The 16,015-nt window shown below is 51.2% G+C and overlaps 1 protein-coding gene and 1 non-coding gene across 4 annotated transcripts in view; both read right to left on the minus strand.

Moving 5' to 3' along the window:
- Polr3e (RNA polymerase III subunit E) overlaps positions 1-11,738 on the minus strand; it is a 28,825-nt gene extending 17,087 nt beyond the window's left edge. Inside the window, exons 1-7 of one of the 3 annotated variants that reach the window (XM_070004351.1) lie at positions 11,617-11,734; positions 10,646-10,708; positions 5,099-5,174; positions 3,706-3,756; positions 2,073-2,150; positions 1,354-1,469; positions 652-734 (exon numbers count right to left, since the gene is read on the minus strand). In XM_070004351.1, the coding sequence (XP_069860452.1) occupies positions 652-734; positions 1,354-1,469; positions 2,073-2,150; positions 3,706-3,756; positions 5,099-5,134 (364 nt within the window). In that variant the 5' untranslated portion in view covers positions 5,135-5,174; positions 10,646-10,708; positions 11,617-11,734. Of the gene's footprint in view, positions 1-651; positions 735-1,353; positions 1,470-2,072; positions 2,151-3,705; positions 3,757-5,098; positions 5,175-10,645; positions 10,709-11,040; positions 11,061-11,616 lie in introns of those variants that run through there. The other 2 variants (XM_070004350.1, XM_070004352.1) reach the window with 2 other exon arrangements.
- A 186-nt stretch (positions 11,739-11,924) lies between these two features.
- On the minus strand, positions 11,925-12,006 carry Trnal-aag (transfer RNA leucine (anticodon AAG)). Its single transcript has one exon. It is a non-coding gene; the product is annotated as a tRNA-Leu (tRNA).
- Positions 12,007-16,015: the final 4,009 nt, after the last annotated feature.

Consider the following 16,015-nt stretch of genomic DNA (forward strand, 5'->3'; position numbering starts at 1 on the left):
CATTAGTTTTATGTAGTGTACCACTGGATATGTTAATATATTTACAACCATGCCAGCAGTGCCAATCAATTTTAGCTCATTTTCATCACCCAATAAAGAACCAGTTAGTCCTCACTTCGTCCTTCCCTCCAGCCTGGAGGCCAACTGGCTCTGTCTCTGTGGTTCTGCTTATTCTAGACATTTCACACAAAAGAGGGCACAGACTGTGTGGTCCTCTGAGCCCGGCCTCCTCCACCGAGTTCAGAGCTGTCAAGACTCATCCGGGGACGGTCTGTCAGGGCGTCATGATGGCACGGGCCAGCTAATGCTGCTGCTGTGTTTACTCACTCATAGGCTGGTGACCTTTGGGTTGCTTCCACTTTGGGGCTATCGTGAATAGAATCACTGGGTCCTAATAACTTGCACTGAATTCTACCACCTGACCTCAAATTTAATAATACTACACTGCACTTGAGTACCTGTGCCCAAGAGGAAATGAGCCTGGAGTCCTAATCCTATCAAGTTGGGCACTGTCCCCAAAATTTGTCCCTCTTAGTAACCCTAGTAACCTCAGTTCATTCTCACACCGGCTGGTGTCTGCAGGTCTAGCTCAGGGGAGGCAGGTGCCAAACACAAGGCTGGACAAGATCTGAGATCTCCCTGCCCCCATACCTTGCCTGTACAGTGCAGCTGCATAACGGGACGTGTTGCTGGTCGTCTGGGAAGAGCAGAAGGTCTGCTTATCCATCAGCTTCCTGGAAGGGAGCATAGGGAGAAGGATGTCAAGCTCCAGATGAGCCTGGAGAGCCCAGCCCAACTTAGGAAATGCACCAACCAGGGACCAGCACCAAGGCTAAGGGCAGCCTCTGTCTGCCTTGGGCAGGGAGTCAATAGATAGAAAACCCACAGCCATGAGGCTCATGCCTGTAATCCTAGCTACTCAGGAGAATGAGATCTGAGGATCATGGTTTAAAGTCAGCTCAGGCAGGAAAGTCAGTGGCTCAAGTGGTAGAGCGCTAACTTTGAACAAAAAAGAAGCTCAAGGACAGCACATAGGCTATGAGTTCAGGTCCAAGAACTGGCAAAAAAGAGAGAAAGAGAGAAAAAGAAAGAAAGAAAGAAAGAAATTAAGAAAGAAATAAAGAAAAAGAAAGAAAGAATGAAAGAAAGAAAGAAAGAAACAAAGAAAGAAACAAAGAAAGAAAAAGAAAGAAAGAACCTCACAGCCTTGTTTGTGGTGGGCAGTCTCTAGGGGCCAGCTTGGGAGGAGGTGGGGAACACTGGAGTGCCCAGCGGTGGGGCAGTGACAAGACAGAGAACCAGTCTCCAAGGCTGGTCCCTGTGGACTTGGGGGGCGGGGGCCTGGGGACTCACGAGGAATACGTGCTAGTGTCATCGGTACAGGTGCCATCCACATTCAGTGCAATCTGCTCCCCCTTGCTGCGGCAATAGTTGGGGTTCAGGGTATCGATGGCCATCTCAAGCTCTACCTGGGGATACCAAACACCGCCCCCACCTGTGAGGACCCAATGCACAGCTCAACATGGGTACCCCCAACCTAGTTTCTGTCTAGAAGACTGACATATTCCTCTTTGTAGAAGACACCACCACCTCAAACTGCAACAGAAATGTCAGTGACCTGGGGGGGGGGGGGGCCCACAGGGAGTTCATAGCCTTTTCCATCGCTCTATTCCATACCAAAGACGTGAATTAGGCACCAATGTTTAACACTGGGGAGATTCTTTAGCAACAGCCAGTCTCCAAGTTTGGGTGAAAAGAAGCAGAGATTGCTATGGCCTTGTCAGGAGAGTTTCTCGCCATGAACACCCAGGACATGCCCCCATAGACGGGCATGGACTCCCCCTCACCATCCCTCTGGTGGTGGTCAGATTTTCCTGTCAGGACTCCTCCACCCCACCCCTGTCCTGTCCAGGGAGCCTGAGCTGGCACCTGCCCATCTGCTCCATCTGGATCGGCTCCTCCCTTTGCTTCTGGAAACCCCGTCCTCCCCTGCAGACTCTGTGAGCTGCTGCTGTTCCCTTCACAGCCCTCCCCAGCTTTCCCAACTGCTCCTGGGGCAGAGGGCAGCCCACCTTCTGCTGCCGGGGCTTGATCCTGGCTGAGAGGTGTGGAATGTCATCGTAGGTCATCGAGGCTGGACGCACAGGGTACTGGGGATGGAAGGGCAGGAAGGGAGCTGTCAGTCCATCCTGCCCAGCCAGCAGCTCTGGACAAGAATCAACAGTCACCCTAGCAGCACCCCAAGGAGAGTCCAGAGCACTCAGGGCCCACATGAGCACCCTGAAGTCTCCACTTGCAACCCCATGGCACTGGCTCCTCCCAGCCACCTTCTGCAGAGCAGTTTTATGGTCTTTTCACTTTTGAGGGACCTGTCCCAGCATCAGCAAGTTAAATAGGTACCCAAGGTTCTAGGAATCAACAGCACGGCCATGGAATCAACAGCACGGCCATGGGTCTGAGCGCCCAGGACCCAAGGTCATTCTGTTTACAGGATACCAAGGGAGGTGAACATCAAGGGAGCAGAAATAGAAAACGAGGCTGGCCTGGTCATGTTCACTGCTGAACTGGACAACAGGCATGGGAAAGTGGTGACCCCATTCTCTCTTGCTACACCTGTGCCATGTTCCCACAACATACTTGGGGGGAGGGGGGTGGCACACTACTCACCAGCCCCATGCCATGCCCTCCCTGGGCCTCATGCCCCCTGGGTAACGTTGTCTTTATGCAAACGGCTCCCACCCTCCAGCCTCTGTGGGGAGCCTGACAGATGGAACCAGGAGCATAAGCACTACCTTTTGGGGATCAACTACCTTGTGGTCCTCCAAGGTCCCTCAACAGCAACACAGCACCCACACCTCCATTCAGGTCTGAGGGCAGCTTTGCTGCTGCAACAGCCTGCAGCCCAGACGAAGCCCAGAGAAAGGCCAGCACTGGGTGGGCAGATCCTCCTCCAACCACCGAGAGGGCCTGAGGCTGGGCTGCCTGGAGCTCCTAGAACTTCGGGTTGATAAGGGCCACAGAGAAGGGTGCAGGTTCTGGAAGGCAGCAGGCCTCCACCATGTCCTACTCCCAGGGCAGCCAAGAGTGTGGACAATGCAAATAGAGCTTGACCAGCACAGGGCCCAGTGCCCACAAGTCACTGTCATCACTCTGCTGTCAGTCAAAGACCCAGGCCTCTTCCTAGCACAAGCAGATGCCACCACTGCCCCTGCCCCAGGCCTGCAGCAACTAGAAGCCTCCCTTGCTCCAAGTGCAACACAGAATCCAACTAGTCAAATTCACTTTTGAATTCAAACCCCATGACCAACAATAAATAAATGTGCTCAATGCACGTGCACCCTTATAAGCTACTGGCCCAGAAAGTAGGGCATCAGAGCTGGCAAGACCCAGGTGATCGCTGTGGGTTCCCACTATGGCTTTCCCCCATGCTCCAGTCCTCACATGAATCCCGTAAGCAGGCATCACCAAGACAGAGATTAGGAGGAAACTTCCAAGGGAACTAGAAGCTACATCTGGGTGTATGGTCTGAGATGTGAGCACCGCCTGACTTTTCCTCCCACCGGTGAAGAGACTAATGGCAGCCCCCTACCCCGGGAAGGGAGCTAGCACCCACTGCGCTCGGGTAGAGAATACTAAGAAAGGCCGAGGTTCCCCAGGCCATCCTGCTGGCTTGGCTTCCCCCTTTCCTTCCAGTTCCACATTTACCTGAAACAGATACAGCTTCTCTGCCAGACTTTTGGCCAAGTACACATCAATCTGGAAACAAGGGGAGAAGATTTAGCCAGAGCACAGGGCAGAGAGCACCAGGCCCCAACCGCAGGCACAAACCCACTCCTTGAACTTCCATTAGGGGCAGTGGCTCAGAGGGAGAGAGTTTAGGAAGGAGGAAATAGTTCAACTCATGCCAAGAATAAAGAGAACCAGGTCTCAAACCTCCCTCCTGACAGCTCTGAGCAACCAGGACAAGAGCTGCTCGCCCCAACCAAGTTCTCTCCCAGCTTGGAAGGCACCTGCCAAAACATGACCCACCCTTGCCCCTTGCTCCTGGACCTACCTGCCACCATGTTCAAGTAGCCTGCAAGTCCTTTCATAACCTGCCTAACCAAGCCCATCCCATGTTTCCCTTCTGCTTCCCAGCTATGTATATGATCCCTTCTCTTTCCTACCCCTGGGCTTTGGCTTGCTCCTCCTTCCACCTGAAAGGCTTTGCACACATGCCCAGAGCCTTTACAATTCTTTAAAGATGCAGTGGAGGCAGCATCCAAATGGAGGCATGCCAGGGCCATCTTTGTACTGAGAGTCCCTTGGCTGCCACTCTGCCCAGCAACCATGCCCCCATCCCCACCCATCATAGCTTTTTCTTTTTTTGCCAGTCTTGGAGCTTCAACTCGAGGTCTAGGCACTGTCCTCGAGCATCTTTTGCTTAAGGCTAGCGCTCTACCACTTGAGTCATAGTGCTACTTCTGGCTTTTCCTGTTTATGTGGTTCTGAGGAATCAAACCCAGGGCTTCATGCATGCAAGGTAAGTACTCTACCACTAGGCCATATTCCTAGCCCTCATAGCTTGTTTTTGACAATGTAGTTGCAGCTAAAATGCACAGCTGGAATCCAAAAACTTAGTAAGCAGTAGCCCCAAATAAGGAAGAATCACTGAATATGTGTCTAAGACCCCCCCCAGCTCAAAGCCAGGCTCCAGACACATGCAGGAAAGTCATGGACTTTGCCTCCCAAAGCTCCCCAGGGAAGGGCACAGCCACATGTGCTGAAAGACTGTATTGGGAAAACCCAGGAGGGGGTGTTGTCCATCCCCATCCCTCAACAAAGACCACGGGGTCTGTGAGCCAGTACGGGGCCTGGCACTGAGCAGAACAGCCAATGCGGCCAAGTCAGGGCCACCAGGGAGATCTTGGTAGTAAGGACATTGGACCAGAGCCCTGGGAGTGGTCAGCTATACCAGTGTCTGGGGAAAGCAGAGGTAATGGCAAAGACTAGGAGTACTAGGATACCAACAGCTCCCCCACTGGCCTGTGGAAGGGGGCGGGGGACGGGCTCAGAGCACTGCCAGCAGCCCTGGTAGAGGATGGACAGCAGCAGTTACCTCCTGTACGACTGGGTCATCCTCTTCATTGGCCATACTAGGGAGAGCCACGCCTCTCGTAGTCCTCGCCTCAAATCTGCAAAGCAGAGCAAGAGACCTGGAAGTCAGCTGGTCAATACTGAACACTACTGGGGTGCCTATTCTAACAGATACTGCATGGGAAGTGAGGGGCCCAAGACAACACTGACCAACTTCTGCGTCTATGGTGAAGTCTGCAGTGGACAGCCAACTGCAGTCTTCTACTGACCAAGAGAGGGGAAAGGGGGAGGGAGAGGGGGAGGGAAGGGAAACACACAACCAAGCAGTGATTGCAAGCAAGAGACTCAGCCAGGTGCTGGTGGCTCAGACCTGTAATCCTAGCTATTCAGGAGCCTGAGATCTGAGAATCCACGTTTGAAGCCAACTCAGGCAGGAAAGTCTGTGAGACTCTTATCTACGACTAATCAGAAAACCCGAACTGTTGGGCTGGGAAGGTGGCTCAGTGGTAGAGCGCTTGCCTTGCATGCCTGAGGCCCTGGGTTTGATTCCTCAGCACCACATAAGAAAAAAGCCGGAAGTGGCGCTGTGGCTCAAGTGGTACAGCGCTAGCCTTGAGCTGAAGAGCTGAGGGACAGCGTCCAGGCCCAGAGTTCAGGCCCCACGACCGGACCCCCCCCCCCAAAAAAAAGAAAAAAAGAAAACCTGAACTGTTGCTGTGGCTCAATGTGGTAGAGTGCTAGTGTTGAGCACTAAAGCTCAGAGACAGTGCCCACACCTTAAGTTTAAGTCCCACAACCAACAAATAAGTGAGGGAGGGAGGAAGAAAGAAAAACTCAGTCAAGCTGGGCATTGGTGGCTCATGCTTGTAATCCTAGCTACTCAGGAGACTGAGATCTGAGGACTGAGGTTCAAAACCAGCCTGGACAGGGAAGTCTGTGAGACTCTTATCTCCAATAAAACCATGAGAAAAGCAGAAGCGGTGCTGTGGCTCAAGCAGTAGAGCACTCACCTTGAGCAAGAGCACAGGGACAGTGCCCAAGCCCAGAGTTCAAGCCCCATGACAGACAAAAAGAGAGAGGGAGGGGGGAATGACTGGTTCTATGAGTTTCATCAGAGGACAGGGTGGCTGGTCCATAGCCACCGTTCCCACACCCATATCTGAGGCTGTGGAGCTACCAAGTGAGAAAACAAGTGACAGGAGATGTCAAGTCTGCCCATACTTTCTCTCAGTGTTTGGTGTGAGGAGCCTGTGAGGTGGCTTGACCATTCCCACTGTACAAGATGATCAAGTGGACTTCAAGTCCAGGCCTTGGGGTGACCACTGAGTGGGGGTTCAGAGGAAGGCCGGGCCTCACTGCAGGGGAAGGAGGCATAGGCTGCTCAAGGGAGGGAAGGGTTAGGACAACAGAGCAACAGCAGCGTATGTAGGGGGGGGGGGGCCCTCCAGGAGAGGGGAGGAGTCACTCCAGGCAGCCCCTGAAGGAAGGATGCAGGTGTCCCCATGGGGGAGAGGGCTGAATGCTCTTCATCCCCAGGACAAGGGGTGATAATGTTTAGCCGAGGAAGGGAGCCCAGTACCCCTCAGTCCGCAGTCCACCTCTCAGTGTGTCCAGACAAGAACGTGACTCCTGACCCTGATGCTTGTGGAATTAGTTCAATGTCACCTTAGCCCCCACTAAGACCCTCTCTTATCACAGACACACCCCAACCTGCCAACTACCCAGGCTGAGCCATGGTGTCACCCTTGACTTCAATACCAGCAAAATCCTCTCAGATCAATCTGCAAAGACAGCAGGATCTGCCTCCCCTCCCCCGCTGCCCCAGTCCCACCGGCTCTGCTGCTGGATCACAGTGACAGCTTCCTGCTTCCACCCTGCCTCTCCCAGCACTGCTTGGCTTCTGTCGTGAAGAGCCTTGGAGGACCCCATCCCATCCCATGCAGCACAGGTCAGCCCCCTGTCCCTTTCCCTCACACCTGTCCCTGTCACTGCACTCAGGGCCTGAAGAACTGTTCTCTCTGTGGACAACATTCTGGATCCCTCCTGCATCTCTTTTGACTTTTGCTCAAATGTCACCTTGGCCCTAAAGACCATCTCAGCCCCCCTATTCAAAATTGTACGCTGTCCCCATTACTCTGCTCCGGCTTTCTCCACATCACAAGTCACTACTACCGTCACACACAGGCCAGGACTTTAGTCTACTTTGTCCTGTGCTACATCCCAATGCCTAGCACATGGCCACCTATTTGTTAGGGTCAAGGTGAAGCATGGGCATGCCATGGGAGATTTAGTTTGAGAAAAGCCTGGAGCAGGAAGAAATCAGGACTGAAACAGGCCTGGTTTCAGAACGGAGCGCTGGGGAACTATGAACCATTAAACAATTTTAGGCAGCTGCTACAGTGCAGAGAGGACATGGGAGGGTAGAAGGCTCCTCAGCTCCGTGTGTATGCATGGCATGCATCTACCCTCCCTGCAACTGGCTCTGCGGCCAGGTGAGCCAGAGTACTGACTTCTAAGTGAGCAAAGGGACTGAGCGCGCACACACACACTCACACACACACACAGGGTATGACCTCTGCTGAGCCCAGCCCAGCTGAGACACAGACACACACACAGACACACACACAGACACACAGACACACACAGACACACACAGACACACACACACACACACACACACACACACACACACACACACACACACACACACACACACACACACACACACACACACACACGGTATGACCTCTGCTGAGCCCAGCCCAGCTGAGATGCTGAGATGGGATGAGATACCTCCCTGTGGATCCCATACGTGATTGGCTCACTGCAAAGGTGATCATCCTAGACCACCTAGGTGGCTCACACCTGTAATCTTAGCTACTCAGGAGAGTGAGAGCTGAGGGCTGAAGTTCAAAGCCAGCCTGGGCAGAAAAGTCCCTCAGCTCCAATTCATTAGCAAAAAAGCCAGAAGTGAGCTAGGCGCCGGTGGCTCATGCCTGTAATCCTAGCTACTTGGGAGGTTGAGGTCTGAGGTTTGGAGGCTGAGCTCTGAGGATCGAGGTTCCAGCCAGCCAGGACAGGAAAGTCTGTGAGACTCTTATCTCCAACAAATCATCAGAAAACCGGAAGTGGCGCTGTGGTTCAAGAAGAGAGCCAGCTGGGTGCCAGTGGCCCATGCCTGTAATCCTAGCTACTCAGGAGACTGATATTTGAGGATCACAGTTCAAAGCCAGCCCAGGCAGGAAAGTCTGTGAGACTCTAATCTCCAGTACACCACCAGAAAACTGGAAGTGGCTCTGTGGCTCACAAGGTAGAGTGCTCGCCTTGAGCTGAAGAGCTCGACAGCGCCAAGCCCAGAGTTCAAGCCCCAGAACCAACAAAAGAAAAGGAGAAGGAGAAGGAAAAGAAGAGAGCCAGCCCTGACTGGAAAAAGCTAAGTGAGAGCTAAGTTCAAGTCCCAGGACACATACACACTTGAGCTCAAAAAAATTTTAAAATGATCATTTCCATTCTCCTAGCCAACAAGATCCAACTCAGTGACTTTCCACGTTTTCAGCCTAAGACTCAGCATAAGAAAGTTCCTATCAATGACTAGAACACCTGAGCCATTGTATGACTGAAGCAAGGTTTCACAGAGAGCCACCACAACTGCCTACTTAGATACCATGCAGTTTCTACCATTGTTCATTCAAAATAAAATGCTAGCGGAAATGAGTGGCTCACACCTGTAAGCCTAGCTACTCAGGATGCTGACATCTGAGACTTGTGGTTTGAAGCCAGCCAGGACAGGAAAGTCTACGGAAATCTTACTTCCAATAAACTACAAAAAAAAAAAAAAAAAGGAAAGAAAGAAAAAGAAAAAAGAGAGAAAGGGGCCAGGAAGATGGTTCAGTGGTAGAGTGCTTGCCTCGCACGCATGAGGCCCTGGGTTCGATTCCTCAACACCACATAAATAGAACAAGCTGTAAATGGTGCTGTGGCTCAAGTGGTAGAGCACTAGCCTTGCCCAGGCCCAAAGTTTAAGCCTCACAACAGAGACAGAGAGGGAGGAGAGGAAAGAGGGGGAGGAGAGAAGGAGAGAGGGAGAGAAGGAGAGAGGGAGAGGGAGAGGGAGAGGGAGAGGGAGGGAGAGGGAGAGGGAGAAAGAAAGAAAAAGAAAAAGCCAAGCCAGAGGCTGATGGCTTAGGAATGTAATCCTAGCTACTCAGGAAGCTGAGATCTGAGGATTGAGGTTTTCAGTCAGCGGTGGCAGGAAAGTCCAATTAAGAACCAGAAAACCAGAAGGGGCTCTCAGGCTCAAAGTGGTAGAGCACCAGTGGTAGAGTGCTTGCCTTGCATGCCTGAGGCCCTGGGTTCGATTCCCCAGCACCACAAAAGGAAAAAGAAAAAAAGCTGGAAGTGGTGCTGTGGCTCAAGTGGTAGAGCACTAGCCTTGAGCTGAAGAGCTGAGGGACAGCGCCCAGACCCAGAGTTCAGGCCCCACGACCGGACCCCCCCCCCCCAAAAAAAGTGGTAGAGCACTAGCCTTGAGCCAAAGAGCTCAGAGAAAACACCCAGGCTCTGAGTTCAAGCCCCAGGACTGGCACCCCACCCCCACCCCCAAAGAAATGGCTAGTGACAATCCCTTAAGCTGATTTCCTACTCCACTAATAAATCTTATCTAGTCTGAAGAACAATGATCTAACTTCTTCCCTAAGATCCTCTTTCAGACCTTTAATTCACCATCCCCTGATCAAAACCCTAAGTCATAAAATAGAATGCAAACTTTTCCTCGTGGTCCCGAGGCCCTACATAAAGTCCATCTCTACCTGACTTGGTGGCCGCCACCTGCTAGACCTCCAACAGGCCAAGCTCCAGGCAGCACGCTCTAGGCGGCACAGGACTTGCACAGTAGTCACCCCACCACCCCTCCAGGGCTTTTCCGGGGCAGGGCTCCTGGTTATTAGCTCCAAGCCCAGACCCCATCTCAAACCCTTCCAGCTACACCCAACTCCTCAGCCTATTTCCGGAGTGGTTCTTACCATAACCAAGAACTTCCCTGTCTATTTACTTGGGGGTTGGTTGTATTCTGTACCAGAATATAAACTCCATGATGGCTTCTCAATGCTTCTGTTTTCTCCAGCATAAAGCAGAAATAAAGGCCAAGAGCCACAGGGCCAGTAATACTAACTCTTCACTAAGTCACAGGAGGAGGATTGAGGTTCAAAGCCAACCTGGGCAGGAAAGCCTGAGACTCCTATCTCCAATTAACCAACAAAAGGCCTTCAGCGGAGGTGTGGCTCAACTGGTACAGTGCCAGGCTGAAAAGGCAAGGTCAGACCACAAGGCCTAGAGTTCAAAACTCAGTGTGTGTGGGTATGTGAACATGCAGGCACATGCACCCATATTACGTACACACACACACACACACACACACACACATACACACGCAAAAATAGTAATTATATGCATCATCGAGTTTGTGGTGGGGCGATTTTTTTAACTCACTCTTCTCCCAATAGCTGGACATGCCTGGCGCCAAGAACGCTTACATCTAGTCATTTTCTAAGCCACAGGAATCAAGACTTACCACCTTCACCTTAAAAAGGAGGATGCTGAGGCTCAGAGGATAAGTGCATTGCCCAGGGTAGTTCTGAAATCAAGACAGAAGTACCAGGTCTAGCTGATGTCAAAGAGCCTTGTTCATACCCTTAACCAGGCTGCTGCAAGCCTCTCCGATAAAAGGCACTATGGTATAGTGGATAAGAACGTGGACGCGATGAACCCGACTCCACAGGTTCAAGTCCCGCCTCTGTCGGACGTGATCCGCGGCCTCTCCAGCGCTCCCGGACCTTGTCATCCTTTCCTATTTTCATCCGCTACACGGGCAAAAATAAAAAAAAACGCCAGGCGCCACCGGACTCCAGGGAAGAAGTGTCAGCCGGGAGGGGGGGGGGGGGGGCAGGCTCGTTACTACGTGGCAACCTGTTTTCTTCCCGATCCACCGAGACAGACGTGAGATGCGGCCCGGGATGGCGCGCTGCAGGCGGGGTCTCGGCCCGCGGCCGGGCACTGCGGGGCAGGCGGCGATCGCCGCGTCGCCCGCCCTCACCCCGCGCCCCGCGAGGCCGCGCTCGGGGCCGGGACGCCCCTGCGCCCGCGGGCGGCCGCGGCTGCAGCCGGGTCAATGAATGGGGCGGCCCGGGCCCGACGCCGACGCGTTGCCCGGCGGTGTCGCGTCCCTGGCGGAGGCCGAGCTCGGCGCACGCCGCTCCGGTCGCAGAGCCCGCCGGGCCCCGGGGTCGGAGCCGCCGCGGCCGGGGACAGCGCCCCTCCTCGGGGCGGCCCGAGCCGCGCGCGACGCGACCCTGAGTCACCGCCGCCGCCGCGCCTCGCAGCCCCGCGCGGCGCCCCCGCCCCGGCCCCGGGAGGCGCCCCGCCGCTCGGCCGCCCGGCGCGGGCCTCGCCCGGCCTACTCGCGGAGCCCAGGCCTGGACCCGGCCTCGGCAGGGCGGCGGCCACCCCCGACCTCCCCCCCCCCGCGGGCAGGCCGGGACTCACCTCTCCGCCCGGGCCGCGCGCGGACGGCGACAACGGCCCAGGTACCCGCGGCTGCAGAGGTGGCGGCGGCCGGAGTCTCCTCTCAGGGAGCGGCCATGTTGCTGGTGGAGAAACTCCGGCGGACACGTGGGGGGGAGCGGGCCGGCCCTCGCGCTTCCTCTTACCCACAATGCCCCGCCCCGGCGCACGCGGACCCGCCCCCTCGCCGACTTCCTCGGTAGCTTCCAGACAGACGCCACGGCAGGGGGCGCTAGTGCCGAGGCAAAACGCAGCGGCCCTCAAGGCCGCCGGGACCAAAAGGATCCACCTGGCAGCGGTGGGATTCGAACCCACGCCCCCGAAGAGACTGGAGCCTTAATCCAGCGCCTTAGACCGCTCGGCCACGCTACCTTGGCGGGGACCGAGGCTTCTAGGATCCTACTTAATGGTTTTGTAAGCATTTCACTTCTCCATCTGCGTTTCACTGGATCCCGGCGGAATTCGTGATGTGTAGACGCAATTCAGTATTGTCTGTCATACTGAGATCCAGGTTGGCTCCAAATGGCTGTTAGCTGCACTTGGCGCTGGATCACCCGCAGGGCCGAGCTGGGCGACTCGGGGGAGGATGACTGGCCGTGACGGGCCCCGGGCTCGGACCTGGCGGCCGGCCCGACACCGGTGCTCACTGCGGAAGTTACCCACGGACTGCATCGGAACTGTTCATGGAAGGTACAGATCCCTTTCCCTCTCCGCAGGAGATGTCACTATCAATTGAATGTAAGTCCTTCCACAGCTTTGCTGCCAAAGTCTAAGCACAGACACGAATATATTTACCTACATACACATGTGTGTATTATACACGTGTATATACTTACATGCATGTATATTAACATATAAACACAAACATTATATATGTATATAGCATGGAGATCTAGTTATATATTTTTCCATAGAAAATAGTTGTGTTAAATAAGCACCTGTTAATGTAGATATGCAACTGGCTGGGTGATTTTTTTTCCCCAAGATTTTACTTTTAAATATATATAGGCATGTTAATATGTATATGCACACGATGTATACACAGCCCATATAATCGAGCATAGAGATGGTCATATATGCATTTTTAAAGACTGCTAAACAGACAAGGAAAAAACAACTTTATTTTCATCACTTGGAATTGTTACTGAGTCCAGGTTAGGGTTTGTGAAGTTTTCTTCTAGAAGTAGGGACTCTTCACTGAGGGTCCTTGACTTTGATGAAGAATTTCTGGACAAGTCACAAACTTGACAGAAACTTATGGCGTAAGCAAGCAGGCAAACGGAAAGAGAGGCATGCCCCAACAGACTGAATGTGGATACTCAAAGTGAGACACACTGAGCTTGGTATCAGGGCTATATTAAGGCAGGGTCTGACTCAAAAGTTATTCTAAGGTAAGTATCTATCTTTGCTCTTAATCACTCTTGGTGTTGTCTATTTCTTTTATTTTTTTTGCAAGTTGTGGGGCTTTCAATCTGGGCCTGGGTGCTGTTCCTGAGCTTTGTGCTCAAGGCTACTGCTCTACTATTTGAGCCACAGTGCCATTTCCAGCTCTTTCTAAGTAGTTTATTGGGGAAAAGAGTCTCACCGTTTCTGGCTTGGGCTTTGAGCTGCCATCCTCAGCCTCCTAAGTGGCTAGGCTTACAGGCATAAGCCACGTTTATCTATTGATTTAATCTATTTTTGTGTGGGTCCTGGGGCTTGAACTCAGGGCCTGGGCACAGTTCCTGAGCTACTTTGCTCAAGGCTGGTGCTCTACTAGATTAGCCACAGCTCCACTTCCGGAAGCAGGCAGGCACTGATGGCTCATGCCTTTAATCCTAATTACTCAGGAGGCTGAGATTTGAGAATCACAGTTGGTAACCAGCCCAGGACAAGAAAGTCCATAATACTCTTACCTTCAATTATTTACCAGAAAAACAGTGGCAGAACTGTGGCTCAAGTGGTAGGTAGAACACTAGACTTGAGCAGAAAAGCTAAGAGACAGCATCCAGGCCCTGAGTTTAAGCCCCAGTACTGTCACAAAAGAAAAAAAAAAGGGGATAGTTATGGTTTTACATTAACTCTCATTACACATTTCAGGGCCACAGTCCAAGCTGTGGCTCATAACCAGTCATACAGGCCTAGCATTGAGCATTCTATGTTTCTCCTTCTTCTGAATCCCTTCTCAATCTGGTTTTATTTTCCATCAATCTTTTAACACCTATCATAATATGAAAATATTTCATTATTCTGGGAGAATCTGATACATGTGTGTGTGTGTGTGTGTGCGTGCATGTGTTGGTTTTGGGGCTTGAACTCAGGGCTAGTGCTCTACCACTTAAGCCACAGCACCACTTCCAGCTTTTTTCTGTTTATGTGGTACTGAGGAATAGAACCCAGAGCTTCATGCATGGTAGGCAAGCACTCTACCACTAAGCCACATTCCCAACCCCAAAGGATTTTGGGTGGGTAAGACAAATGGTATCTAGATCCACTAGAAACACCGTGATAATCGGTTAAGATTTTCCTTTGCCAGGCATGACTTCTGAGTTTATAACATGGCTACTGGGGCTAGAACTCCAGGGCAAGGTGCTTTTCCTTGGCTTTTTCCCTCAAGGCTGGCAAGCTACTACTTGAGCTATACCTCCACTTCCAGTATTTGCTAACTAATTGCTGATAAGTCTTTACTGGTGATTTTTTTTTTTTTTTTTGCCAGTTCTGGGGCTTCAACTCAAGGTTTGGGCACTGTCCCTGGGCTTTTTGCTCAAGTTTAGCACAGTACCACTTGAACCACTGCGTCACTTCTGGTTTTTCTGTTCATGTGGTACTGAGGAATCGAACCCAGGGCTTCATGAATGCTAGGTAGGCAAGCACTCTACCATTAGGCCACATTCCCAGCACCAGGGTGATTTTTAAACCTTGATCTTAGCCTCCAGAGTAGGCTTTAATTCAATATTAGTTTTAACTGATAAAAACTACGTTTGTGGAAGACCATGAGATGCAATCCTCCATTTTTCACCCCATCTTATTCCTCAGTTTTCTATGCCAATTCTTTAACCTTGTGGGGCTTTTCTGACAGTGAAATTGGATTATTTCTCAGCTTTCTCCACTGTTGACCTAAGATTTGGCTTTCTTAGGTCACTGATTCTGGGCAGCCTGTCTAATTCCGGGTATCCAAAATTTTGCTATTGATTCTTCATCCTCATGGATTGGTGCCACTGAATACCTCTTCTGTCACTGTATTGAGGGGTTAGGAGCAAGAAGGCTTTATACGTACACACTGAATTTAACCAATAGTTACACAAATTAAGTTATCTGATACTAGTTGATCACAGATTTGTTTATTTATTGGCTATTTTGGACTAGTACCAGGGCTTGAACCTAAGACCTCACATTCTCACTGGGCTTCTTCATTCAAGGCTGGCTGGTGTTGTACCACTTGGCTTTTTGGTGGTAATTAGAGGTGAGCCTCTCAGAATTTCCTGACCGGACTGGTTCTGAATGGTGATCCTCAGATTTCAGCCTCCTGATTTGCTAGGATTACATATATAAGCCACCAGTGCCTAGCCGCTAAGATTTTCTTAAGCTTTAGATAAAAAGGAACTTAATAAATATATTATCTTCTCTGAAGCTGATGACAATCCTGTATTATATTCTTTGTTTTATAGATGAAAAAAACTGAGAAAAGGCAGAGTTATATATTTTATCTAAAGCAAACAACAACATAGAGAACAAATGTGAAAGCATTTATTAACTTATTTTTTTTACAAGTATGTTTAAAAAAATCAGGAGACACTGCATAAAAAAAACCAATTTTCAGTAGCTTGTGAAGAGTTGGTAGTGAGAAGCATTTGAGGGTGATTGGTGGCTGCCCCCTTTACTGAACAACCTGTAGCCAGATAATTTACTCACTCATTTACTGATTTATTTGGTGCCAATCATGGGGATTGCTGGGCACTGTTTCTGAGTTTTGTTTTTTTTTTGCTGAAGACTAGCACTTTACCACTTGAGCCACAGCTCCACTTCGGACTTTTTTTGGTGGTGGTTAATTGAAGTCTTAGGACTTTCCTGCACCAACTGGCTTAGAAACACCAACCTCAGATCTCTCTCCTGAGTAATGAGGATTACACCCAGCTTGGTTTTGTTTTTAACCAGGTGACAGTTGAATTTAAGATAGAAGAGGAACCATTTTATTTGGAAAGATGAAATGGAACTTAGTAAACATGCAAAAAGAAATCTGAAACATAAGCTACTTCTCTGGGTCCAACTCACTCAGGGAAAGACAGACACAAAATCCAGACAGAGAATTTGTTTCCAACCCCTAAGCTGCAGATACGTGTGTAAACATTTGTTAACTTATAAAACATGTCCAACAATGCAGACAGATGTTCAAGAATGAAGA

Source organism: Dipodomys merriami, unplaced genomic scaffold (genome assembly GCF_024711535.1).
Source record: "Dipodomys merriami isolate MVZ:Mamm:240054 unplaced genomic scaffold, mDipMer1.0.p SCAF_62, whole genome shotgun sequence".
Taxonomy (NCBI): domain Eukaryota; kingdom Metazoa; phylum Chordata; class Mammalia; order Rodentia; family Heteromyidae; genus Dipodomys; species Dipodomys merriami.